Source organism: Rhamphochromis longiceps, linkage group LG6 (assembly GCF_057381845.1).
Source record: "Rhamphochromis longiceps isolate RC_006_pf linkage group LG6, R_longiceps_female_GT1.1, whole genome shotgun sequence".
Classification (NCBI taxonomy): Eukaryota; Metazoa; Chordata; class Actinopteri; order Cichliformes; family Cichlidae; genus Rhamphochromis; species Rhamphochromis longiceps.
Genome location: NC_140562.1, coordinates 29,184,695 through 29,210,320, shown reverse-complemented (window position 1 = coordinate 29,210,320; position 25,626 = coordinate 29,184,695). Strand labels below are relative to the sequence as shown.

Genomic DNA, 25,626 nt, shown 5'->3' with positions numbered 1-25,626 from the left:
GTGAAAATTACGAGTGTCTCAGGGCCAACAAAGCTGATAAGTGTGCACATGCATACGTAATTCGTGTGCACACTCTGATGCCCGAAGGCCAGATATGATGGCAAAGCAGCTAATGTCTAACAGGTTCCAGTTAAAATACAACTAACAAATCAGAAATCGGAAGAGTACAGACACACACGCTCACACACTTACACAACTTTTTCCAAGAGCACGGGTGTGTCTTTATCTCAGTGTTGCGTGAAATTTTTGCAACTCACAGTCTTCCCCTAATTCAGGTCTGTCTCTGAACATTTGTGGTTCTGAAATCATATAACATTGTCAGCCAAATCATTTTTCTACTTAAAATCAGCACTTCTCTGTGCTGCCTGTGAACACAGTGGAACTTCCTTTAGAGCAATAAATTATTTTATTGCTGACAGAAACGCAGAAGTATAAAAGTTATTGTGAAGCCATTAAAGGGAACTCTTCATGGACTTGGACTTCAAGCTTCTTCTGACAAAAAGCTCTTATTATAATTTAAAATTATACAAGGAAAAGTAAATAAATAAAATTACACACATATGTCCATGTTACCAGATATGTGTGCTGTTTGTGTGACGTGTATGTTCACTGCTTTGTCGTGGCAAAGAAGCCCAAAATTAGTGTGAATTACTTTTCCACTGCTACTGCTGCTGCTGCCCCTCCTCCCTCCGCAGATGTTAACAGCTGCTTTTAAGTTGCTGCAGGGGCAGTCCAAGGGTTTCTAGAAATAAGGAAAACTAGTTTGTCCCCTTCCTCCTCTCATCCTTATGAATCAACAATGTGGACCTTCTGGAGTCTGCGATGTGTACATCTCCTTAGGCATACTGTACATTCAGGAGCAAACATTTTAGGGGAATAGCAGTGCCGTTTGTCATCTGCAAGAAGAGTTTCTGTTTTGATTTGCTGGTATCACCATACTTGGAGTGAGACTGTTACAACATCTACTTTTAGATTCTCTTGGATGCTTTGACCATGGTATTATTAATAAGAGGATTAAAGGTATAAATGAACTGAAGGACTCCTGATTTTGTACTTCTGGGATATTTTTTTTTTAACTCACTGAAGAAAGCTCTTTGGGTGTATGGGCTTAAAATCACAGCCAGATCTAAAGAGCATGAGTGTGAGTTCACTGGGTCAAGCCTAAAATATTTCTTCTATTTGTATGAGACTTCCTCCTAGTGGTGAAATTGGATAATTACACCTTCCCACGTGTTTCATGGAGGGAAGAAATAAATAGTTTCCCCTGAGATGTTTCTTACTTAGAAGACTAAAACTTATAAATACTTCCAAAACTCACTTATTGTGATTTCTTCTTGTTGGCCTCCAGCTGTTAGGAATACAATCTAATGGAGTAACATCATCAGCAACTAACTTTTCAGTTCTGATAAATGTGCCAATAATGCTGAGTAGTTGTTTATACTGAAAATAATTCTTTAAAGTTCTTTGCCCAGCATAATCTAAACTTCACACAGTCTCACACTAAAATAAAAACAAAGCCGTTTAAAAGCTCAAATGAAAAAATGCCTTTAATCTAAAAGTATGCCTAATCTATGTCTCACCATATTATCGGCCCCTTAGTATCAACTGAGTGTCAGTTTAGATCATTTCAAACTGGTTTCCTGAACATGACAATGAGTTCATGTCACAGGGTGGAATGGACAAAGTTTAACTTAGTATTTTTATTTCCTTGCATGTAGTGTTTTGTTTTATTCTTTGATTTTTATTTATTTTTAACATGTAGTGTTTTATTTTGTTGGGTTTTTGCATGTTTTTGTTTTGTTATGTGATTTGTTCCGGGGAGATGCCCTCCTGGGCCCTGTTTCAGGAAGCCGGTTTAGTGGAAAAACTGAGTAAGTATACCCTGAGTTAACGAAAACTCTGGGTTTTCGGTTTCACAAAGCGAGTTCAGCTGCAGCCTGAGTGAGTCACTATGACGACACACTCCGTGAAGCTAACCTGCCCCCTAGCAGGTTTACTACAACTAACCCTGACTGTCTCCGCCCCTTTGTCGGAAACCTGACAGTAGGAAGTGTCGGACATGGCGTGCCACTTCCTTGAAGAGCCAGTAGATCGTGAAGCCCAAATTCTCCGCAGAGCTCTCCGCCGGGAGAGAGTGATCAGAGCGCGTTTGGACATTTTATCATTTCCTGATGATTTTCTGTGCGAACGTTACCGTTTCTCAGCACAATCTATAATTTATTTGGATAACATCCTCAGGCCATATATTACGCATGTGACACATCGCGGACATGCTCTCAGTTCATTGCATATTATTTGTATTGCACTTCGGTTTCTTGCAAACGGGAGCTTTCTGTATAATATTGGTGACGCTGAGCACGTTTCCAAGGCTACCGTCTGTCGGGCAGTCAGGAATGTTACAGTTGCACTGAAACGTCTCCTGTACTCGTCTGTGGTGTTCCCCGGTCATAGACCCACAAGATTTATCAAAGAGGGATGCCACAAAATTGCAGGTATCAGGATGACCAAAACTTAATGTATGATGTGGTGATACTTGGACTACTACTTAAATTGCACATTTATTTTCAGGGTTCCCAGGCGTGATTGGCTGTACAGATGGCACTCACATTCCAATCATTGCTCCTTCAGTAAATGAAGGAGACTATGTGAACAGGAAGTCTTTCCACAGCATTAATGTACAGGTACATAGTTCCCTGTAGCATTTCAAACTAACAAATTATTTCATCATAGTAATGGATGCTAATTTGTGTTCTCTGCACTGTGAAGATCATATGTGATGCTGCCAACATTATCACAAATGTGGAAGCCAAGTGGCCAGGCTCTGTCCATGACTCACAAATATTCCGTGAATGTACACTGAGCACAAAATTTGGACATGGTGAGTTGAGAATACTTTAAAATATATAAAGACCAATTGCTTCAGGGACATTTGAACTGAAGTGTATCCTTCTGTCTTAGGAGAGTTCACTGGCTACTTGCTTGGTGATAGGGGGTATCCATGTTTACCCTATTTGCTTACCCCTTACCCTGACCCTGAACCGGGCCCACAGCAGCGATATAATCTGGCTAATTGCAGGACAAGAGCCAGAGTTGAAATGACTATCGGAATGCTTAAGGCCCGGTTCCAGTGCCTGCAAAGACTCAGGGTCACCCCAGAAAGGGCATGTGACATTATTGTGGCATGTGTGATTCTTCACAACATTGCCACAATTAGAGGAGAACACTGTCCTTCTGAACCAAACATCAGCAGTGATCCAAACCATGAACATCCTGACCCTCCCACGGACATACAAGATGGAAGAGCAGTCAGAGACACCATATGTCACAATCATTTCTTTTGACCCATCACCTCAACATGTTGAAAGAAGAATAAACAGATTTTTTGTTCAACTGGCTTTATTGGTCGCCTGTATTTCCTGTACACAAAGTATTAAAAGATGTAAACCTCATAAAGTGTCTCTGTTGCTTCCTCCTCTGTAACAGCTGTCAATGTTTCTTCATTATTTTCCTGTAGTAAAGAAATAGACAACATTGCTGTTCTACTGTAAACTCATATAATCTGTGGAGTATTACTCACAACTGCATGTTGGTCTGGCTCAACAGGAGGCTGCACCAGATGCAGTACACCACCACCATCAACTGATAGAATATGAGGTTTATACAGGTCACTTATAACTTACAAGGGACCAAATGGCAATTAACAAACATACCAATCACCTTACACTTCATTGTCATTATGCTCTCAAAGACAACCAAGGCTGAGGGAAGGCAAAATCAGTCGGAAAATAACTTCACTACAAAATAATTCATTATGGTAAAGAGTTTATCAAATGAATGTGTCGCACTGCAAAGGTGACTGTGAAGAAAGGATGTATGCACATCATGTATTATTTTGAATTTACCCCTTATGTAGGCACTTGTGTCTTGCGGGGTTATTGACTCAGAGGATGTCCCCGCAGAGATGCCTTCGGCCACAGGGCGCCCACTGTTTTGGCTGAGGGCCAACTGCTCAGCCTCTGTGAGTGGTGGTGGTGGAGGACCCCCACCTGTTTTTCGGGCCTCCGCTTTTTTTCTGTTGGCTATAACGGGCCACATTTGAGCATACAGAGTAAGCAAATATGTACTTGTAATGTGCTCAGATAATTTCAATAAGTGCTTACAGAAAGAAAATTAATGTAGCCTCTAACTGCAATTGATTTACAAACAGACCAAGCACTGTGGCTCATAATACAATTACACCTTACCTGTTTGGACTATATTTTTATATTTCATTTTTACTTGCTGCCAGGCACGTTTGGGGCCTGTTGGGTTGCACCTGCGCTCACATCACATCACAAAATAAAATGTATAAAATAACAAATAAAATAACATATGATAAAATAACGTGTTAAATGGGTGGAAATCCCTAGATCAATGTTTATATTAACACTCATGCATTGACTCTGTCGGCTATGTTTTGCCATGCATGCTCCCTTTCTTTTGCAGCTGTGGCTGTGTTACTTTTTTCCGCGGAATTTGCATGTTATCGGCATATGCTGCCATCAGAATTTCGGCCTCAAGCGCTGTGAAATACATTGACCGCGCCTTCTTTCCCTCCGTCTCCATGGTGACTCGCTTAATCTGTGCTCCGCTTATCAGGGCTTTATGTATCCTCGTCCGCGCGCTTCACTTGGGGTTAAAGCAACTCCGCGTTGACTGAACTAATTGTTATCAGCCTTTCTGAAACGGAATATTCCGAGTTGGACAGTTCGGGGTTACTCAACCGTGAGTGTCGTTTTTCACTCTGAGTTTTCCAAACCGGCTTCCTGAAACAGGGCCCTGATCATTAACCTGGCACACCAGAACGAAGAGTCAGACAGGACGACAACAATCCTGTTGGTTTCTGCGCCGTTTTGTCACGGTCTGCAGAGGCAGGCCGTGCGGTGGTGTGTGTAATGGACCCAGGAGCGTACACAAGTGAGTAGACAGGAGTGAGTTTAACAGAAAGCGAGCCTTTAATATGACTGAAGACCAGGAATACAAACACAGCAGGGATAGCGTGGCTAAACTATAACTAAACGGGGAAAACTAATACTGTGACAAACTAAGAGAACTCTGAGACGAAGATGATCACAAAAGACTGATCGTGAAAACATGGGGGTGAGAACACAGACGACGCGACACAGACTACATGAAACACAGAGACTAAATACACAAGAGGGATGATCAGGGGAAGTGGCCACACATGGGAACACAGCTGACACAGATAAACATAACAAGACATGGCAGGAGTAAACAACACTGACGGGAGACTGTCAAAGTAAAACAGGAAGTACACAGAGGTGCAAACAGGAGGAGAGAGAGAGCACGGGCATAGTGGGCTGGGGAAACATGGAATGAAACACAAGGAGGGGAGATGAGGGCTCACAGATACATAGAGGGGCACACAGGGGATAAAAGTCACAAGGGGAAGTCAAATAAGGAACAACATAACAGGACAACTCAGGAAACATGACCTAAATAAGGAACGAAATACAAAAATACAAGAAACTAAGAATACTGGGCCCACATGGCCCAGGACCATGACACGTTTGGACTCTTATGGGACTTGATCTTCATGGCTGAGGCTAGTGCATTTTAGCTGTATTGTTTTAACTGCTTTTAATGTTTTTAACTTCATTTTTCTGCCTGGCCAGAGTATTTTAGTGCTTTATTTTTGTAAATAAATTATAGTTTTAACAACTTGAGTTTATATTTACTACTTCCCTTGGCTGCTCCACTGCTCTTCCCGTCAGAAGCGTTTCCCTTCTGTTTTAAACTTATCACCCGTTAATCCTCTATTACATTAACAGTACTCAAATGGTCTCCACAGCTACCAGATCATCCAATGAGGCACCAGTGGGATGTGGTGACATGGTAGATTTGCAGGATGGATGGGCAGCTGACAAATCTGCATCAACGGTGTGACACTGCCACGGTTTAGGTTAGAAACCCCAAACAGTGATATCCGCATGGAGCAAGATCTCAGAGGAATGCTTCCAGCATCTTGTTGACTTTATGCCATAAAGAATTGAAGCATTTCTGGAAGCAAAAGGGGTCCAAGCATGACATTAATGCCCATGATGAGTGTATGTAAACTACGCTACATGTGTGGTAGAAGAGGTAACTAGCTATGTGTCCATAAATTATAATGATTTTGCAAGCGGTACATCCGTGCATTGAAATTATAATCTGAAAATACTCTATGCAGTATATCCAACACCACACAGCCACAGAGAGGAGCCAGTGTCCAAAATCCAAAGCAGAAAAAGTGCAGAAATAATGAAACTGTTCTGAAGTCCCAAAGTCACCACACATCAGCAGAAGAACAAGTTACAGTACTCATGTATTACAACCTTGTGATTCCTGAATTCTACAATCAGCAGTTGTAAGTGCTCATACTGGAAGTGTAACAGGTAAGCCGCAGCAGCAAGGTTTTTATTCTGTAAAGTAGTGGAGAGTGACTGGGCCTCAGCTCCATCGAACCTCAGACAAATAAGAGCTTCTGAGAAGTCTGGAAACACCCTGCGTACACAGCTGGCTGGCTTTCCAACCTAAACAGTCAGAAACATGTGATGTACACACACCTCAGGAATCACAGCAGGTCCAGAGACTGTTGTCACAAAACATCATCAAAGTGAGGCAGAGGTGAAACATCAGCTCTGTTCATATCCAGAGGATATACGGAAGGTCAGGCAGCAGCTTAAGACTGTGTTAAAACACAGCTCAGTTGGCCTTCAGTGTTTATTTCCTTAAAGGTGTGAAACAATACTGAGTAAAGCACAGACTTCAGGTTATATAAGGAATTATTTACAGTTTGTCCAAGAATTAGAAAATACAGGTAACTGATTTAAAGGAAGCTAATGTTTTAATAGTGAAACTTATGATGGCAATATTTGACCTTAAGACCCATGTTTGACATTTCAAACATTTTCTGTAACTCAGTGAGTGTTACATGGTTATGTTTATTCCAAGATTTGGTCATTTGTCCTCCTGTTGGCATCCATAAGTGGATACGACAAAACAGACAATTGGTGGCAGTATAGTAAAATGTAGTATTAATATTGGTCATCAATACCAATGCATTAACTTTTTATATATAACTTTTTATACAGGTCTTGGTGGCAGGTTCAATCTCATAGCCCTCTTCACAATCACACTTGTAGCTGCCTGGCAGGTTGATGCAGATCTGAATGCAAGTGTCCGGCTCAGTGCATTCATCAATGTCTGCAAACAAACAAATAGAAGAAAGAACTTGGCATCTTTGGATTCTTAAAAAAAGTAGTTTCTAATAAACTTTCTTAAATCACGTTTATGACCCATGGCCTGCTTGTTAGGGTGCAGAAATGTGTCTGTTAGCTCACCTTCACAGGTTTTGTTGTCTGCTTTTAACCTGTATCCAGCAGGGCATGAGCAGTTGTATCCAATCTTTAGATCGTTGCAGTGGTGAGAGCATCCGCCATTTCCGGTCAAACACTTGTTGTTGTCTGCAGAGACAAAGAAATATTTTAAATAATATTCATGAACAAAAGATGATTAGCCAACTGAAAACTCACATGCAGAAGCTTTGCTAATGTGTTTCTGAACATAACAATCAATGATCAGTAATATTCAGATAGGTGACACATAAAAAACACTTATTTAATCTAACACCGCATCTTTAGTAAGTCTGCTCTTTAGCAATGAATATGGCCCCCACTTCTTGTATGGTGCCTGACAACATCGGGACATGCTATTAACGACTGATGTCATCGGGTATCTCCTCACAGATCTGGACCAGGGCATCACTCAGCTCCTGGTCAGTCAGAGGTGCAGTATGGCTGTGTTGGATGAACTGAATCATAATATCTCCAGAGCTGTTCTTTAGGATTAGGCTGCACAGCAGAGGTAGTTGTGTGTTTGTTGGTGGTTGTAGTTGTGGTGGTCGGGTCTGGCTGCCTGGGTGCAGCAGGATTTGTGGGACCTTGTGGTGGGAGTGGAGCAGCAGTTTTATCTTTAAGGGGAGGTGCAGCTGGCTGAATTTCAAGATTTGATTTTAATTCCATCTTTTTTAGTAACAAGAGGTGCAGATGTTTACCTGCCACGCATTTCTTCATGTCAGGTCTCAGGACCATGCCATCAGGACAGGCACAGGTGTATCTGGGAGACTGTGGGTCGTTCTGAGGGGCAGGTAGGCACAGGAACTCACAACCTCCATTCGTGCACCAGTTTGCACCTAAAATAAAACAGGGAAGGCATAAGAAAAAAATATTCTATTTTCACAGATTCTTTTTAATATCTCGAATGTACAAATGTTTCCTTACTGGCTGGCTGCTTGAGGTTGTGGTGCAGTACGATGTCTTTTAGCTGGCCCAGGTCCTTTGCCAGCTCAGTGATGTCGCTTCCTGTCAAGCGGTTGGCACTAAACACAGCAGCTTTCCTCATATCTGTCCAAAATACTTTCTCCTGTTTTAGAAAGAAATACAACTTGAGTTAAACTGATTAACTATAGACAATCATTCTTTACAATACAATTATTATAGTTCTACAACTGTTTATACACTCTAAAAAGTAATTCATCAGGCCTTTTACCACCACTTGATTAAATCCATGGCTGCAACATAAAAATTCTAATTTATTGATTAAGATAGACCTTCTAAGTTGCAAACTTTATTTTTTTGGGTTGTGTTGAATTAATAATGTTGGTAATTACATTAAATTAATTTTATATGTAATTTGAAATTAAATCCCAATGTTAGTGGGTTCAAAATAAAATTCAAGTTGTAATTACTTAAAGAAATTTAATACATAACTTATTTTTTTCCCTGTAACTTCTGATTTCAAATTCCCTCCCCTACTGACTTAACTAGCCCGGGCAAATTCACACATGTTGCGTTGCATGGTGCAAGCTTTTGTAAAAAACATTTCAAGGTAAGTAACATTTCATTTACAAATAACAGTTCTACCAAAGCAAAGCATTTGTGCTAGTCACCTGTAGTGGATTTGTGTATGATGTGATGCTCATACAGATAAGGAAATACTTTGCACTACCACATGTAGCTAATGCTAGCCATTCTAAACTTTAGCACAGCAGAGGATAAGACTTATAAAGTTTCATTTGACAAAAGTCTTCAGCTAGAGAGTGCAACTGTGGCTAGGAAAAGCATGATTAAAGTTTTGCTACACAGTGCAATCTAATTTCGATCATAGGCTGATTTTGTTTTTCTTTTTACCAAAATTAGAAGCCTTTAAACTGTGAATAGTTCTTTCAGAGGGATAACCTAGAGGCTTCTTTTTTCCATCTGGCTCACCTATTTTATATCTTTATAAAACTTGCATGACCCATACGTAATATTACATTGATTTTGGTTAGTATTGTGATACAGCTTAAAGTAAGTATTGTTCTTGATCTTAAGAGCTGTAGCTATCTTTGTTTTGTTTTTTTTGTTTTTTGTTTTTTTTTAATCAGACTGTGTGAAATATTGTTAATGTCATTCCAATAGCATTATTCTGGCATGGGCTATGTGAATCTACTTAACATTAAGACTTTATGTAAGCAGTTAGTATAGTGTGATAATCTAGGGTCATTAGTGCTTTGTTAAGTTGGGACACATTTTTTACAAAATGGGCTGGGAGTGAACAATGTGCAAATTCGAAACCTCTGCAAAAACAGGGTTGCTAAAGCATTAGAGATTACACCACGGTTATGGTGGGGAAGTCTCCCTTGTCTTCACCAAGATTGTTTTTGTTCCCTCAAAACTTGGGGTAGCCTTAGATCACATCTATCCTCTTTAAATAATGTATTAGAGCATTCATTAATGCAGTATAGCTAATAGTCTGCAAGGTTTAATTCTTCTCTTTCTGTGGTCTACAGATAAAGGAGGAGTTCAAGAGAATAACCACTGTAAGCCTTGAATAGCTACACTTGACCATTGCACCCCAAAACTGATGGATGTCATTTTATCAAGGGGAGGAGCTAAGGGAGTGAGAATCAGGCAGATCAAGGACATGCTTCTTGAGGTAGGACAACTATTTAGACTTTGGGTAGCTTTGAAATGCACTTTGTTGGCAGTCACCCATGTATTTTATACTCATACTTTATTTTTTCTTAAATAGCACAATACAATTGAAACACGCAGAGAAGTAGCCATCTGCTGCCTTATCACTTTCCTTGGAGAGAAGGAAGAGGACCTTTTCATGGAGTTCGGTTTAAGTAATTCAGCATTGTGTGTGTGTGTGTGTGTGTGTGTGTGTGTGTGTGTGTGTGTGTGTGTGTGTGTGTGTGTGTGTGTGTGTGTGTGTTCCATTGATCATCTGAATTCATTAAGTTTCAGTAAGTATAAAAGTCTAATCTATAATTCACTAACCTATTAATTCCTTAACTTAAGGTTGGCCTTAAGTTAACACCGAAGAACTTAAGGCCAACCTTGAAAGGCAGGTGATGAAAACTGCCATCATCAGTGACCGGTACACCCCTGGATCTAACCATAAGACTGCAACCATTGTGGTGGAGGAAACAAAAATCATGGAGGGCCAGAATTTCCCAAGGCGCTGTGTTTTGCTCATGGGCATAATATATGCTCTCAATCTGAGCTAATGCAAGGATCTGAAATATACTTTTGAAGTTGTTCAGAAGCTGTTCCTTGACCTTGATGGAACCATCATTATGTTAAAGATGTTGACTCTGTTTCAAAAATTGTTAACTGTTTTGAATCCTGTATGTGTAACATTGATCTTAAAGGTGTTTGCTGCATTGTGTCATAGAAAGATGCAAGATCTTGTAAAGTTTGGTAGGCATTGAAAGTTAACATTTACTGAACACTTGCATGGAAGTATTACTGTAACAAAATGTTTTCTAAGTTTTTTTAACCAATTGAACACATTTGTTTCTGTGGTGTTAAATACATAAAGGCATATACTATAACTTGGCTGAGATGGTATAAATCTAAATTTCTGGTTTATTTTCACTTTTTAAATACAAAGTGTTGAAATGCCTACAGTTAAAAAATAAAGTTTTTTGATAAAAAAAAATGTTGAATGAATTCCTTTCTTAAAAGCTATTACAATAAAAAATAAGAGAAAGCTAAAATGATGTTAATAATGATGAAAATCAGCAACTTAATATTTTAAATAATGAACTTTAAAAAATTGTTTTTGTAATTGCTGTAATTAATTACATAACACATAACTAAAAGTAATCCCGTTACTTTACTGACTACTTATTTTCAAAAGTAATTAATTACTTAGTTACTTAGTTACTCTTTAAAAACACGATTTACAACCTGAAGAGGTGATAAAGCGATAGATCTTTCAGCCCAATTCTACTTTTACTGCATAATCCATCATACAAAATGTAATCAAATGGAAAAGTCTCTTTTTAAAACTTGTTTTATTAGTTTTAATCTTTAAACTTTATGCATCAAGCAAAAATTGAATTATATGTGTGGCACACCCAAAATGCATGGCCACTTTTGTGTTAATCATTTAATTTAATTTATTTAATTTGTTTATCAGTTATTTTCTGTGGCTATTAATATCCAAAATGACTTTGACAACATGACCAACCTAACCAGTGCATTATTTTGTCACATAAACTGTATAGAAGGTACAAAGAAATGGAGCAACACCCCAGGCGGAACTATTATTCCAAGACAGGTGCAACCCGGTTGCTTTAGGGGGATGGACTTCCGCCCACGAGTCAGATGCAATCTGAGAGGCAAACCGAGTGCACTGTCTTCATTGCTCCTGAACTTTACCTGTGTTTGCAGGTTGGTACCTGGTAAAGAAATACTACCACTGTTTGTACATAACAATGTTTTATCTCCATGTTAACTTGTGAAGAAGTAGAACAGTACCTGTAACACTTATGGGCACTGCCGCGCGGTCGACTCGCATCAGTGTGAGACAGCGGCGTCAGGCTGCGCAGGCCGCTAGCAGAAACGGCGCGGTAATGTTTTGTATTGTGGGTCGTTAGCGCCCAGAGCATTGTCTTGTAGGAAGGTCATTCATATCGATTTATTTTCTTTTCATTATGAAGGTTGGTACTCCCGCACACTTTACTATTTTATATAAAGCTTATGATACAAAGATGTTTTATTGTTAAGTGTCATTGAGGTTTGAAAAGTATATAGCTGTTTAATATGTGAGTGTTAATGACATGTGAAGTAGAAAGAAGTTGTCCATGTTATGCAAAAGTGAATTTCATCCTCAGTGTGCTGTAAATGTGTGTCTAATTCTGCTCAATTTCAGTATTCAGAATCTGTACAGTCGTATATTGCTGTAAATTCATTGTAGATTACAGTGGCTTCCAACTGCTTAAGTAAGAGCAGGTGTGTACTTTTGTTTTGCTTAGACTGAGCGATCGCATGAAGTACATGTAAAATAGTGGAACGTGTAGAGTGTGAATTCATTTATTTTTCTACTTGTGACTTTGGGGAAATGGACAGATATGGACACTGGGACTGAAAAAGTCATGCACACGTGGATATTGTTAATGCTGTTCATGTTTATTGAAACTTGAATAAGAGATGCAATCTGAGAGGCAAACCGAGTGCACTGTCTTCATTGCTCCTGAACTTTACCTGTGTTTGCAGGGATTTCTTCTTTGTTATTGTGGCACCATTCCTGGGGCCCGTAACATATGCAACATTCTCTGACTTGAATAAATTAGTTTAACATTTAAACCTATTTTCTGCACATTCCAGCACATAAAATAAAATATTTTTTGTGTTTACACTCAGTCTTTCAAATAGATGAAAGTAAAACACAGCAGAAAATAAATAAAGTCAAAGACTCAGCGGTCCTGTTGCTCTATTTTCACCTGTAAAGCAGGAGTGGCATAGGCGGAGGTTTACCCTGGTGCAGGTGTGCCGCGGTCAGTTGAAGAATCCGCGAGTTTCTCTGTGAGTTTCCCATTACGTCGTTGCGCACTCGGTGCTTGCTTGGAAGTTTAGGGTTTTTTTTCGCTGTAAAAAGAAGTTTTCTTCCCACGCACAACGGACGCTAATGTTTTTGTCACTTTTTATGGAATCAAACTCAAAGTAAGGTCAGTACTTCCACGCTTTAAACGCTGCACGCTCATACTCTCTCCCACAATCGATATATGATCCACTGTTGATCTGCACACAGCTGTTGTCACTAACAGCGCACTCGCTTACGTCACTGTCGTGAGACATTCTCGCAAAAAAATCACGGTTTTAGTAACGCAGTAACGCAGCGTTCCTACGGGAAAGTAACGGTAATCTAATTACCGTTTTTGCAATAGTAATCCCTTACTTTACTCGTTACTTGAAAAAAGTAATCGGATTACAGTAACGCGTTACAAGTAACGCGTTACAGCCCATCTCTGTTCATAACATACCTTCATACTGTGTACATTGTAACATACCTATAATAGACCCATTTTTGTAACATATCTATATATCTTATTGCTAATATATATTTTGTAATATATCTATTGCTAAAGCACTTTATGGATGGATGCAAATGCAATTTTATTGCGTTTGACAAAAAAACTGAATTCAATTCTATTGTATTCTATTAACAATTAGTGCGGTGCTCAACAATTGAAGCTCTGGCTTTATATGTTAAACCATTTCAGATAAAAACCCTCCATGAACTTCGTTAGACTTGGACTGGCTGGTTTTAACCATTTAAGAAAGCAACTAGTATTGTTAATAAATCAGGTAGATTTTTGGGTCCTGTCCTTTTCCTAACAATAACAACAATCCCTTTGACCTTCACTGAGTCAAAGTTAATCTGGGAATACACTGCCTTCATCACTAACCTCAAAGACTGTCAGGGAGAGTGGGTGGAAGAGTTTTTCCTCATTAATAATGAGACTGTGTCGGGCCCCTCCATTCACATCGATGCTGGAGAGAGAGTGCAGCTTGGAGTCCACCCAGTATAGACGTTGGTTGACCATGTCTGGTAAGAAAATGAAACACACAAATAATAGTTTTGACTACGATATTTTCATTACACAGTAAATAAAAATCACTGCTAAAAATGCATTCAGGAAGCTGTGCTTACCCAGGGTGATGCCATTCGGCCACACAATGTTGTCTTTTACTAAAGTAGTGCGATCTGCACCGTTCAGCCCACTCTTCTCAATCTTAGCTTCTTCACCCCAGTCTGTCCAGTACATCAAACTAAAGAGGACACAGTAAAGAAATCATGAGGCTAAAGACAAAACGCACCAGTTCATGTCAAACTGACACTAATCTAAGGAAACGTACTCGCTGTGATGTCTGTTTAAACACTTACTTGTTTACTGGATCGACTGTGATGGCTCGTGGCTTGTCCAGGGGCCCGTTCTTCGTACCTCGCTAAGTAGGTTAGCCGGATTAGATTGTTGACGATTTCGCGTGATCCTGGATCAGTCGGTTCCCCGAAGCTCATCCGGGACTTGCTGTCATAGCAACAGAGCCGTAAGCGTAAACCTGCTCGGGAGCAGGTTTACTTTATGTAAACAGGATTAGATCGTGGCCACGCAGGTATGTCCGCGTCATCATACGAAAGCAACAGCGATATTCCACCACTGTTTCACCATAAATAAATAACATCAATGTAACTAAAGACAATGCAGCACCTGATCCATTTATTGATTTCACACAGGTCATTTCCTAAAAAAGGGAAATGTACTATTAACATTCTATTACATGTATGTGATTATTACAGATGTAATTCATATTTCAGAGTAGCAATTGTAAATTACTTCGTGTAATCAAGATGAGAGACCACGGCTATAAAAGCGAAGGTGGATTTGGGAAGCCTGTCGCAGCCATGTCCTGTCTGTATACGCGAGCCACCCATTGCGGAAGGTGCAAGATTGATAAGGAGAGTCCTCAGAATTCAGCGTATATTGCGGGATAGACAGGATCCTTTAGCTCAGCGCGACAGTGTGCTCATAGAGAGATATCGATTTTCCCGTGAGGGTATTATTCACTTAACCAACTTGTTGACGAGGGGGTGCAGGACCACCACCTGTCTTTTTTTCCCTCTGCCCTTTTCTTGGTTGCTGTTATAAACAAACAGATTATTCCAGGGTCTCTTTCCAAGAGACTAAAAGCAATATAAGTGATAAATATTACCATTCTGTAGGATATTCTTATATTTCACTTTTACCTGTTCCCATGTTCTAGTGGGTCCTGTCGTGGCTCTAATGTGAAAGAGGATAAAATATAACATATTATAATATAACGTAATATAATATTGGATAATATAGTGTAATATAATAAATCTACCCTACCGCCTACTGGTGTTGGCCAGAGGGGCCGATGGCGCGATATGGCAGCCTGGCTTCTGTCAGTCTGCCCCAGGGCAGCTGTGGCTACAACTGTAGCTGCCTCCACCAGTGTGTGAATGTGAGAGTGAATGAATAGTGGCATTGTAAAGCGCTTTGGGTGACTTGAAAAGCGCTATATCAATCCACTCCATTATTATTGTTATTATTAAATTACTTACGAGTTTAATTTGTCAGCAACTTCCTGCCAGCCCTCTCTCCTTGCTTTTGCAGCCTTTGCAGTGTTCCCTTGCGTTCTGATTAAACTCTGAAACTCCTGAAATCCCTCACTCAAGAGTTCTTGCTCTGCTGCCGAAAAATACCGAGCCGAGCGCGCTCCGTCGACATTTTCGCCGACCAATCAGAGGGTTGCCGATCAATGTTTCTACTATCGATGCGTGGCCCCTTTTACGACACCCAGTGATGTCACATTACTGCGTCCAGCTGTACTAATCGTCAACAGCAGGTGTGTTCGGGGAACCGGATTAGCGAGCTCACGGTTAGCGCGATGATTTGATCTTGGATGTGTCATTTGATCTTGGATGTAGTAAGCGACGTACGAAGAACGGGCCCCAGGTCCGTTGCGATCAGGGTCTTCCTCATACCGCCATCCGTTGTTGCTACAGAAATAGTCTTCAAAACACTGTCAGTCCAGTAGATGTTGCCATGGATCCAGTCCACCGCAATGCCCTCTGGGGCCTCTATCCCACTTTCAACCACCACATTGTGGTGAGAGGAATTGCCAGCCACATCTATCATAGAGCTGTTTGGAGGAAGGCAAGAGTGGAGAGATTAATTTCATCTTCATCATGGTTCTTGAATGAGAGCCACTCCATACTATGCAAAATGAAGCAAGAAACTCATAAAGAAATGTAAAAAAGAAAGGACACAGATAAAGATTCTTACCTGTAGATTTTCTTCAGAGACAGGTCAGACCAGAAGATCATCTTGTTTGGCATATCCATGTCGAGAGCCACTGCGTTCTTCAGCTGTGGGATCACACGCACGTACTCGCTGCGGTCCACTGTCAGCTTCCTCACCTCGTGTTTGATGGTGAAGTACAAGGTGGGCACTGAGCCTGGTGGAGGCAGAGGAGGACAGTTCGGTTAAACTTGCTTGTCTTGTCTGAAGGTTGCGTCACAGGATCAAGCGTTAAGTGGGTTTAAGTGGGCTTTCTTTCTAACATTACCTGATTCAGCCTTGCAAGTTTTGGTCGCAGGGTCAATCATATAGCCCTCTTCACAATCACACTTGTAGCTGCCTGGCAAGTTGATGCAGATCTGAGTGCAAGTGTCTGGCTCAGCACATTCGTCAATGTCTGCAGAATTGAAGAAGTTGGCTCATTTGTTTGTTTCTATTGTGCACATTGTTAAATGACATGTTTACGATCTGTCTGGTTCTTAAGAGGCAGAATTTTAAATGTCTCCGTCCGCTCACCTTCACAGGTTTTGTTGTCCGCCTTCAGCCTGTATCCAGCAGGGCAGGAGCAGTTGTAGCCAATCTTCAGATCGTTGCAGTAGTGAGAGCAGCCGCCATTTCCGGTCAGACACTCATTGTTGTCTGCAGAGACAAACAGGCAAAAAGCTTTCAAATAATATTCACGACAACCAAATCCTTAGCTGACCGGGAATTTACTCATTCAAACCACAAGCTATGTAGGTCAAGTCAGGTATTCTAGTCATATTTCCCTACAGGCTGGCAGCCATGAATGTGTACAAGATGACTTCACTTACCACACTCTTTCGCTGGTTCATCAGACCCGTCCTTGCAGTCGTTCTGCTTGTTGCACACTTTCTCCGTGTCGATGCACTCCCCACTGCGACACTGGAACTTGTTTGGGCCTTCACATACTGTGGAAGAGACCAGGGGAGTATGAATGAGACCGCAATGTAATCATGTGGGACTTTCTTTCTTTTCAAGAAAGAAGCTTTTGATTACAGTTTGTGGGTGAAACTGAATGAAATCTTTTTACCTGTATCACATTCAATCTCATCAGTGAGGTCCCTGCAGTCAGCACGTCCATTACATTGGAGGCTTTTGTTAATGCAGGTGCCGTCCTTACACTGGAACTCATCTGAGCGGCAAGTGGAATGAGCTGGAAGAGAAGGAAGAAGGTAAATGAACGAAAACACAAAAAGAGAGATGGAGAGAGAGAGTAATGGAATAGAGATTAGAATAAGAAGAAACATAATACCAGTACCTCCAGAAAATATTTACTGTCAGTCTCCATTAAAAATGTAATGTGCAGGTTGGCTTTAACAATAAGAAATTTTTAAAAACTCACTGCAATTAGCCTCGTCCGAATGATCGAGGCAGTCGAACCCTCCGTCACACTTCCAGTTGCCAGGGATACAGTCCCCATTCGCACACTGGAACTCGTCAGGTCTGCACGTCTTCTCTGGCTTCCTTCCTTCACAGTTCTGGGGCCACTCGTCAGACCCATCGTCGCAGTTAATGTCTCCATTGCAGCGCCACACCGCAGGCACACACATTGAGCTGTTACACTGGAAGAAGTGAGGGTTACAGTTGGTTTTGGAACAGGAAGCCTCATCTGAGCCATCTAAGCAGTCGTTGTCGATGTCACAAAGAAAGCTCTTGGATATGCACTGGCCATTGGCACAACGAAACTCATGATCTCCACACGGCTCGGCCGCTGTAATGTGATAAGAGAGGGAAATAGGAGTTAATATGGGTATAAAGGTGGAAAACACATCAACAATAAAACTTTTAAAATACATTTTTTAACTTATATTAACAAATTTTTTCCTACTGTAATCTACAGGTAAAAAGCACACAATCCCAGTCAAGTCTAGTTTTTCGCATCAGTTATTAAGCTTTCTTTCTGGTAATTATATTGCAATGCACTGCTGTTATAGTCAGCTTTTCGACCACAGTGCCATTTCTCTGCGACACAATGGTTCACATAGTTATGAACTGCTAAACCATTTCCCAACATGTTGTAGCTTTCATTAGTACCAAAGCAGCTGAAGCGGATAAAACAGCCCCTCTGCTACTTAACTGACCAGATCAATTTCCCAGAAGTTTAAATGACTTGATGCTGATCTCTGATTAAAAAGAAGAAATTATCGTTTTTTGTCTCAAAATGCAGGTAACAAGGTGCTCAAAGATACAGTGGGAATTGTATAAAAAGTAAAAAAGCTCACTGCAGTTAGTCTCATCTGAACCATCCTGGCAGTCAAACATTCCATCACACTTCCAGTTGTCTTTGATACAACCCCCATTCACACACTGGAACTCATGAGTTTGGCAGTGTGTTTTCTTCTCTGGTTCCCTTCCCTCACAGTTCTGGGGCCACTCGTCAGACCCATCGGGGCAGTCAATGTCTCCATCGCAGCGCCACACCGCCGGCACGCACACTGAGTTGTTGCACTGGAAGGAGTGAGGGCTACAGGTGGTGTTGGAACAGGAAACCTCATCTGAGCCATCTGAGCAGGTTTCGTTGCTGTCGCAAACAAAGCTCTTGGATATGCACTGGCCATTGGCACAACGAAACTCATGATCGTCACAATATTTGGCCGCTGTGGTAAAACAAGAGGGGAGGATAGGAATTAGAAATCGATCAATTATGATATCAATAACAACACCTTGAGTCATTGCAATGGAAGGAGTGAGGGTTATAGTTGGGTTTGGGACAGGAAGCCTCGTCTGAGCCATCTGAGCAATCGTTGTCACTGTCACAAACAAAGATTTTAGGTATGCACCGGTCACTATCGCGACGAAACTCATGATCTCCACACAATAACAACACTTATATATTTATATGTATTAACTAGACTTCAGGATTATAAATACACTACTAGTATTAGCTTCTTTTTTTTTAAAGATTACTTGACTTTAAGTCTGTTCTTCAAATCCCTTTTGAGATATTATTATTATACATTGAACAAAATTCATTCTTGCCAAAAACACTTTCAGTTAGTCGTGTCTTGTTTGTGGATGCTTTAGCATGAACTTTGAGGTGTAGAAAAACTCGGCTCTGGTAGAAAACTTACTGCAGTTTTTCTCATCAGCGCCGTTAGTACAGTCGGCTTTGCCGTCACATTGCCAGTCTTTTGATATGCACTGGCTCGTGGGATCGCCACAGTTGAACTGCGAATCCCGACAGATTTTGACTCCTGAGGAGAGAAACATGAAGCGTGACTCATTTCACGTGACCACAGAGAGACACAGCTTTTTGCTATTATGTCGTAAAGCTTAACAATCATTTGACTTTGTTAATGTGTTTCTGGTTCACTGTGGTGACAGTCTGATCATTTCCTTCATCATGCACATCATCCAAAACGAAATATTTTTAGTTTTGTGTAAGGTGTAGCTGATATGTGATAACATACGGCAGCTAGCGGGCAGCTCATCAGTTCCATCACCACAATCATCACTTCCATCACAAATCCACCTGCGGGTGATGCACCTCCCATTTCCGCACTTAAACTGATTGGCGTTGCATATGTAGGCTGCATCTGTGAAAGACAAAAATCACAACTGGAGTCCAATGTGCCGTGGGAGTCCATTCATACCTTGCTGGGCATTTGTAGTAACGTGTCGGACATGTGCAGAAGAGGCATAGCGGATATACTGGACAAAGGATGTTGAAAGTACAGCTGCCAAGCAGGAGGAAAAGAGGAAGACCACAGAGAATATTCATGGAAGTAGTAAAGGAAGATGTGCAGAGGGTTGGTGTGATAGAGGAGGTAGGATAAGGTGAAGGCTGATGATCTGCTGGGGGGGGGGCTGATAAAAGAAGCAGCCGAAAGAAGAAGACAACAGTGTGTGGGGTTATGAAGCTAAACTGTGCCAAATATAACCGTTCACCATAAAACTATTTGACACTATAAGCCAAGCAAAGTGTTTCTGACTAACAAACAAACATCTGTCCTAGAGGGAAAGTTTTTTTTTCTTTTTTGCATGTAAACAGATGTACTCTTGGTTTTATCACACTCAGAGGAGGAGCCAGACATTTGAAACACCCGGGGCTTAGCCCTAAAGGGTAGTATGCATGTGGGATTTTTTTATTTTTTTTTTGAGGGGGGGGGGGGGGTGTAGAAATGACTGAAAGATTAATAGGCTCTGTTTTGAGTTTTGTTCAAAAAAGAATGACTTCATATAGGGAAATATATATATCACACATGCAGGACACCTTAAACTAGTTTTTTAATTAAGCAGCAAGACAGAACGAAGTCGGGGCTGTATCAAGACACAGGGACTAAACCCCAATTCAACCAGACGCAGAACTGATCCAGAATTAAAACAGGACTACAACAGTTCAAAAGCAGGACTACTGAGGACTTAACCAAGACATAACCACAATCAGAACTAGATGATAGTAGCACTAAAAATCATCATAGACCTGCACTACACTTATTTATTTAATTCTACCAAAGTACAATATTTAGATTGAGAAAAGTTTATATAATTATTTAGCCTTGTTGTGCAAACAAGCCTGCAGAACTTAATAAATATAGAATTTGAAAAATAACAAACCTAAAAAGAAACACTAGGTACGAGATACATGAGTACCTATGATACAGTGATACTTTTGGTAAGCAACCATTTGACTAACATGTGTGTCTCACCTGCTCTTGTTCATCTCTGTTCTGTCCTCATTCTCCATCTCAATCTCTGCTCCTCTCTCTCTGTTCCTCTCTCTCTCTCTTTGTGCTGACAATCATCAAATATACAGTTGAAACCAGATATTTACAAACTCTTCAGATCAAAACACTTTTTTAATTGTAACATCAAATCAGACTAAATGTTTATTTTTTTAGATTGATAAATATAAAAACATATTTGTTAACTTTAAGAGTAAAGAGAGAAACTGTCTGTGTTTTTTAATTGCAAATGGCACCAAATTGTATTCAAACTGAGCCACACTTATGGAGCTCCACAGTTCTTTTCCTGGTGTTTTGGTTGACATCTCTTGATTTTCCCATGTCACAGAAACAGGCTTTGTGTTTTGCCTTATATGCATCCACAGCTGTGCCACCAATTTACTCACATGGACTCTACTAACCTATCAGAAGCTTCTTCAGCTCAGAATGGAATCGTCTGGAGTTTTCTTATTAATTAACAATAAACTTAGTGTATATGTACTCCTAAATTTAATGAAAGTGATAAAAAATAGACAGCTCTGTCTCTCTTTATTCTGACATTTAACTAATTCAAAAGATATTTCAATATTTATCTAAAACAAAAGTTTACTCTAAATTGATGTTGTACAGTAAAAATGTTTTATGTTTTCTCCCTAAAGTGTATGTAAATATCTGGTTACAAATGTGAATATCCTGCTGTGTACTGAAATCCCTCTTGTTTTGCATAGAAATATACTGAACAACATACAAAGCACAATATATAAAATAACATTTACCTGAGTTTTTTCTTTGAAAGAACCCTCTAATGTCCATTCTTATATTTCAGTACATAACTGAAACCGAATTAGTCGGGGAGGGTAAGAACTGAAAATATGAAATAAACACACGTAAGCTAAGACTCTCTAAAAAAATAGCATTTGTTCGGCTTTTCATTTTGCCATTTGTTGATTCACTTGAAGAGCAAGTAACGTAATATTGGTCAAGTGATCAGTTTGATATCAATCTTTCGTGATGCACCGTCATATTTACATTATTTGTACGGTACGAATGATTTGCTTTGGTACCTGCTCAAACTTAAGCTCTCCTTAGTATGGCTGGCTCCGTCTCTCCAACAGCGCACTCACGGGCAGCAGCTCCCCCCGCCCCCTCGCTCAGTCGCTTAGTGCCTGAGCTTGGATCATACCAATATCAGGGGGGGATTCACGCACAGTCGTAAATTCCCACAGTGTGCACTATGTGCTTCGAATATTGTGTGTACTTTTTGTTTTATACAGTTGTCAGCCAGGCATCTAACTATGAAAAAATTACACTCCAAAATACCCCGGGCTTCTGACAAAACAACCCGGGCTTAAGCCCCGTAAGCCACCCCCACGCTCCGCCCCTGATCACACTTCTCCTTTCTTCATAAGTTTTAATGAAGCACATCAAATCTATTACAACACAGGAGGAAAGAAAGAGTTGGTGAAAAGTTCAACTTCTTACCAGTTTCAGACGAACAATGAACAAGTGTCAAAAGACACCAGCAAGCAGACAGTCCTACGAGTCCCTTCCAAATCTTAGACATGTCGTCTTTTATCTTCTTTTTCTTTGACAAGAATAAAAAGATGACTGTGAGCAAAACTATATAGAGAGCCTCAGTCACATGAGTGTTGCACCAATCCCAGCTGGGGTGTTTGAAATTGGGAGCAAGCAGCGCTGAGCCCACTCAATGTGCTTATCTTCGTCCCAACCAGTGGGTTTTCCTCTCTCTCTCTCTCTCTTTCTGTGTAAACTGACAAATACCAATGAATATACCTGTATGTTTTATAATGTTGTGCACAGATTTTAAAGGCGTTTTTGGAAACAGGTTTTTTTTATTGGCAAGAAGAGTTATTGCTGTAACACAGGCTAATAGGCAAAATATAAAAGAATGTTTTTCTACATTAGCAACAACACCCCCGAGAGTAAAAATCACTTTTTCTTTTTTAATCAGAGGTAAACATTCACTCTTTCAGAGTATCCACTCAGGTGATGATATGGACGATCACATTATTCAGGCAGTACTATGGAGACAGGGTATCTTCTCCGGGAGGTGTTGGAAGGTGGCTGGGGCACTAAGTAAGCCAAAAGGAAATGTGTCAAATTGGTAAACACCATGTGGAGTGCTGAAAGAGGTCTTTGTCATTAACTTTGAAGATAAGGGAATCTACCAGTAGTCATTTGTTAAATCCAGTGTCATTAAAAAACACGGAGTGGACAACAAGTACAGGAGACTAGATGTGAGTGACACTGGCTTCAACATATACACACACGCTAGTTCACAATAATAACAACAGGGCAACACCAGGCACTCTGCGACTCTTCCGTTAGCTCCATCTCTACCATTGCGTTCAGTCCTTTCAGAGTCACCTTTTTCTCGTGTGAGTAAGATCGTACCATCTCACAGTCATTGTAACGTTGTATGAGATTTGTGTTTCCTAGCTAAGGAACAACACCCAATGACAAACCTACAACTTGGTATCATCTGGCCTCTGGACCAGCGAGAGATGGTCCTCAGAAAGGAGATGGCTGAGATTTGGAACCTGCAGCCCCAACTCATCTCTGTCATTCACAGGGCTCACCAGAGAAACAGGCTCCACATCCTTACTTGCTTTTAGGAGACCGAGGTGGTAGATTTGTTTCTCTCTGTCCCCTGATAGACAGATGCATCAACACACTGTCTGTAGATGCATCTACATGAATGACTGGGCGGGTCATCTGCTTCTATCATTTTATGCAGATGAAGCTGGAAATTGGTGACAACAGCACAGACGACACCATCATACCCTCCCTGCACCACTCGGGGAGCAGTTCCGGGTGCCATTGATTAGCCACTCTTGCTTCGCATGATTTACAGACATTTGATGCATTTAGGAAACAACTGATGATTTATTAACTGTTTCCCACATGGAGTAACAACACTCACGTCACTTTCCTCAGCTGGCACTGCTCCCTCAATCACTCCTCCTGGCAGCTGGATTAGAGATTCTGCTACACTCACTATTACAACACGCTGGTAAAACACAGAGTTTCACAAGTTTGTTTTGTTTGAGTTTGAGAGACAGACTGCCTCTCCGGTTGACCTTTGAGCTCATAAATCGAGCTTCCTCTCACTCATTCTGCTGAGGGTTGCACTCGGCACTTCTTCACTCCAGCATTTCATTACATCTTTCTTTTCTGTCTGTTTCCCTTCATCAGTGTTTTGTTCTGTCTACTTTTCTCTTGTCTTTCTTCTTTTCCCCGCACTGGTCGCAGCTGGCCCTTCCTTGAGCCTGGTTGTACCAGAGAAACGGGAGTTTTTTTTCCTTCCCACTGTCACAAAGTGCATGCTCACACTGGCTGGCTTGATTGTTGGGGTTTCGCCCAATTCTGTAGTGTCTTTACCTCACAGTATGAAGAGCATTGAGGTATCTGCTGTTATGAAATAGCGTTATATAAATAAACCTGGCCTAATGTTGTTTTTTCATTTTTTTAAACAGCGTAAAAACTAATGAATTTAGACAAAAACTCACAATGTAATGAAATTATACAAGATAAAAATACAAAAATGAAGCAAAATACACACATAAACAGTTTGGGTCATCAAAGCAGAGCCAGGTGAAAAACAGCTCAGCTCCCCTCTCAGCAGATGTTACATGTAACAGCTAATTTTAAGTTGCTTAAGGGGTAAGGGTTGTGTAAGGGTTCCTGGAAATCAGGAATATTGACTCATCCTCATACTTTCCCCTCTTCCCCTTAAGGCTGTGGCTACACTGTAGCTGCCATCACCAGTGTGTGAATGTATGTGTGAATGGGTGGATGACTGGATGTGTAAAGCGCTTTGGGGTCCTTAGGGACTAGTAACGCGCTATACAAATACAGGCCATTTACCATTTATTGACATACAGTAAACTCACTGAGCTTTAGTTTTAACCAAAAAACTCGCACATCTCAACCTGTGACTCCTCTAAGCATGCTGTACATTCAGCATACTTCTGTGCTGTTTGCAAACAGTGCTGTTTGCCATCTCAGTGAAGAGTTTCTGTTTTGATTTGCTGGATCATACTTAGAGTGAGATTTTGGCAGCACAATTCTACTTTCACATTGTACTGGATGCTTTGAGCAGTAAGAATAAGAGCATTTTATGAATGCTCAGAAAGACACCTGATTTTATAGTTTAGGAATTAAAAAAGAGAAAAAAAAATCACTGAAGAAGCCTGTGGGACTGTTACAACACAATGCTAATTTTACATTATGTTTGATGCTTTGGCCATGGTAAAAACAACTGCATCTAAAACTCACTGAAGAAAGCTCAATGGGTGTATCAGGCTTAAGACAACTGACAGACCTAAAGGGCATAGGCGTGATTTTACTGTTCTACTTGTATGAGACCTCCTACTAGTGATGAAATGGAGTCATTACACCTTACAGTTGATCCTAACAGCAGGTTTGTTTGGGTCTGAAGTTAAAAATCTGCTGAAATGAAAACTACTGCCGTAGCACTTTTAGTTTGTAGACATAGGATTTAAAGAGTGTCAACTGAGACATGTAAATACCCCCAAAACCTTTAACTCAGACGAACTTACTGGCGTTTATCCTTCTGGGCTCAAGTTGTAAGAAAAATAATAAATATAGCTGATTGCCTGACGAGCAGCTGACATTTGGCATTTCAACATTAAAAACTCGTGTTTTACTTGTGAATTTTGCCTCGAGTGTTCTGAACTTTGACCTTTACAAAATACA

General features: G+C 40.5%; 1 protein-coding gene and 1 long non-coding RNA gene across 2 annotated transcripts in view; one reads left to right on the top strand and one right to left on the bottom strand.

Annotated features, from left to right (window-relative positions):
* Window positions 1-6,903: 6,903 nt before the first annotated feature.
* On the bottom strand, window positions 6,904-22,529 carry LOC146668226 (uncharacterized). Its single transcript, XM_085410115.1, has 18 exons — window positions 22,369-22,529; window positions 19,633-19,758; window positions 19,294-19,416; window positions 18,445-18,819; window positions 17,565-17,933; window positions 17,253-17,375; window positions 17,014-17,130; window positions 16,718-16,840; window positions 16,470-16,598; window positions 16,187-16,358; window positions 15,848-16,043; window positions 14,263-14,294; window positions 14,029-14,147; window positions 13,784-13,923; window positions 8,322-8,463; window positions 8,096-8,233; window positions 7,383-7,505; window positions 6,904-7,245 (listed from the first exon to the last, which is right to left on the bottom strand). Exons 1-18 carry the CDS (start codon window positions 22,448-22,450, stop codon window positions 7,112-7,114), a joined length of 2,763 nt encoding a protein of 920 aa, XP_085266241.1. The 5' UTR covers window positions 22,451-22,529; the 3' UTR covers window positions 6,904-7,111.
* LOC146668225 (uncharacterized) overlaps window positions 17,332-25,626 on the top strand; it is a 12,774-nt gene continuing 4,479 nt past the window's right edge. Inside the window, exon 1 of the long non-coding RNA XR_014912137.1 lies at window positions 17,332-17,394. This is a non-coding gene — a long non-coding RNA (uncharacterized LOC146668225). The remainder of the gene's footprint in view (window positions 17,395-25,626) is intronic.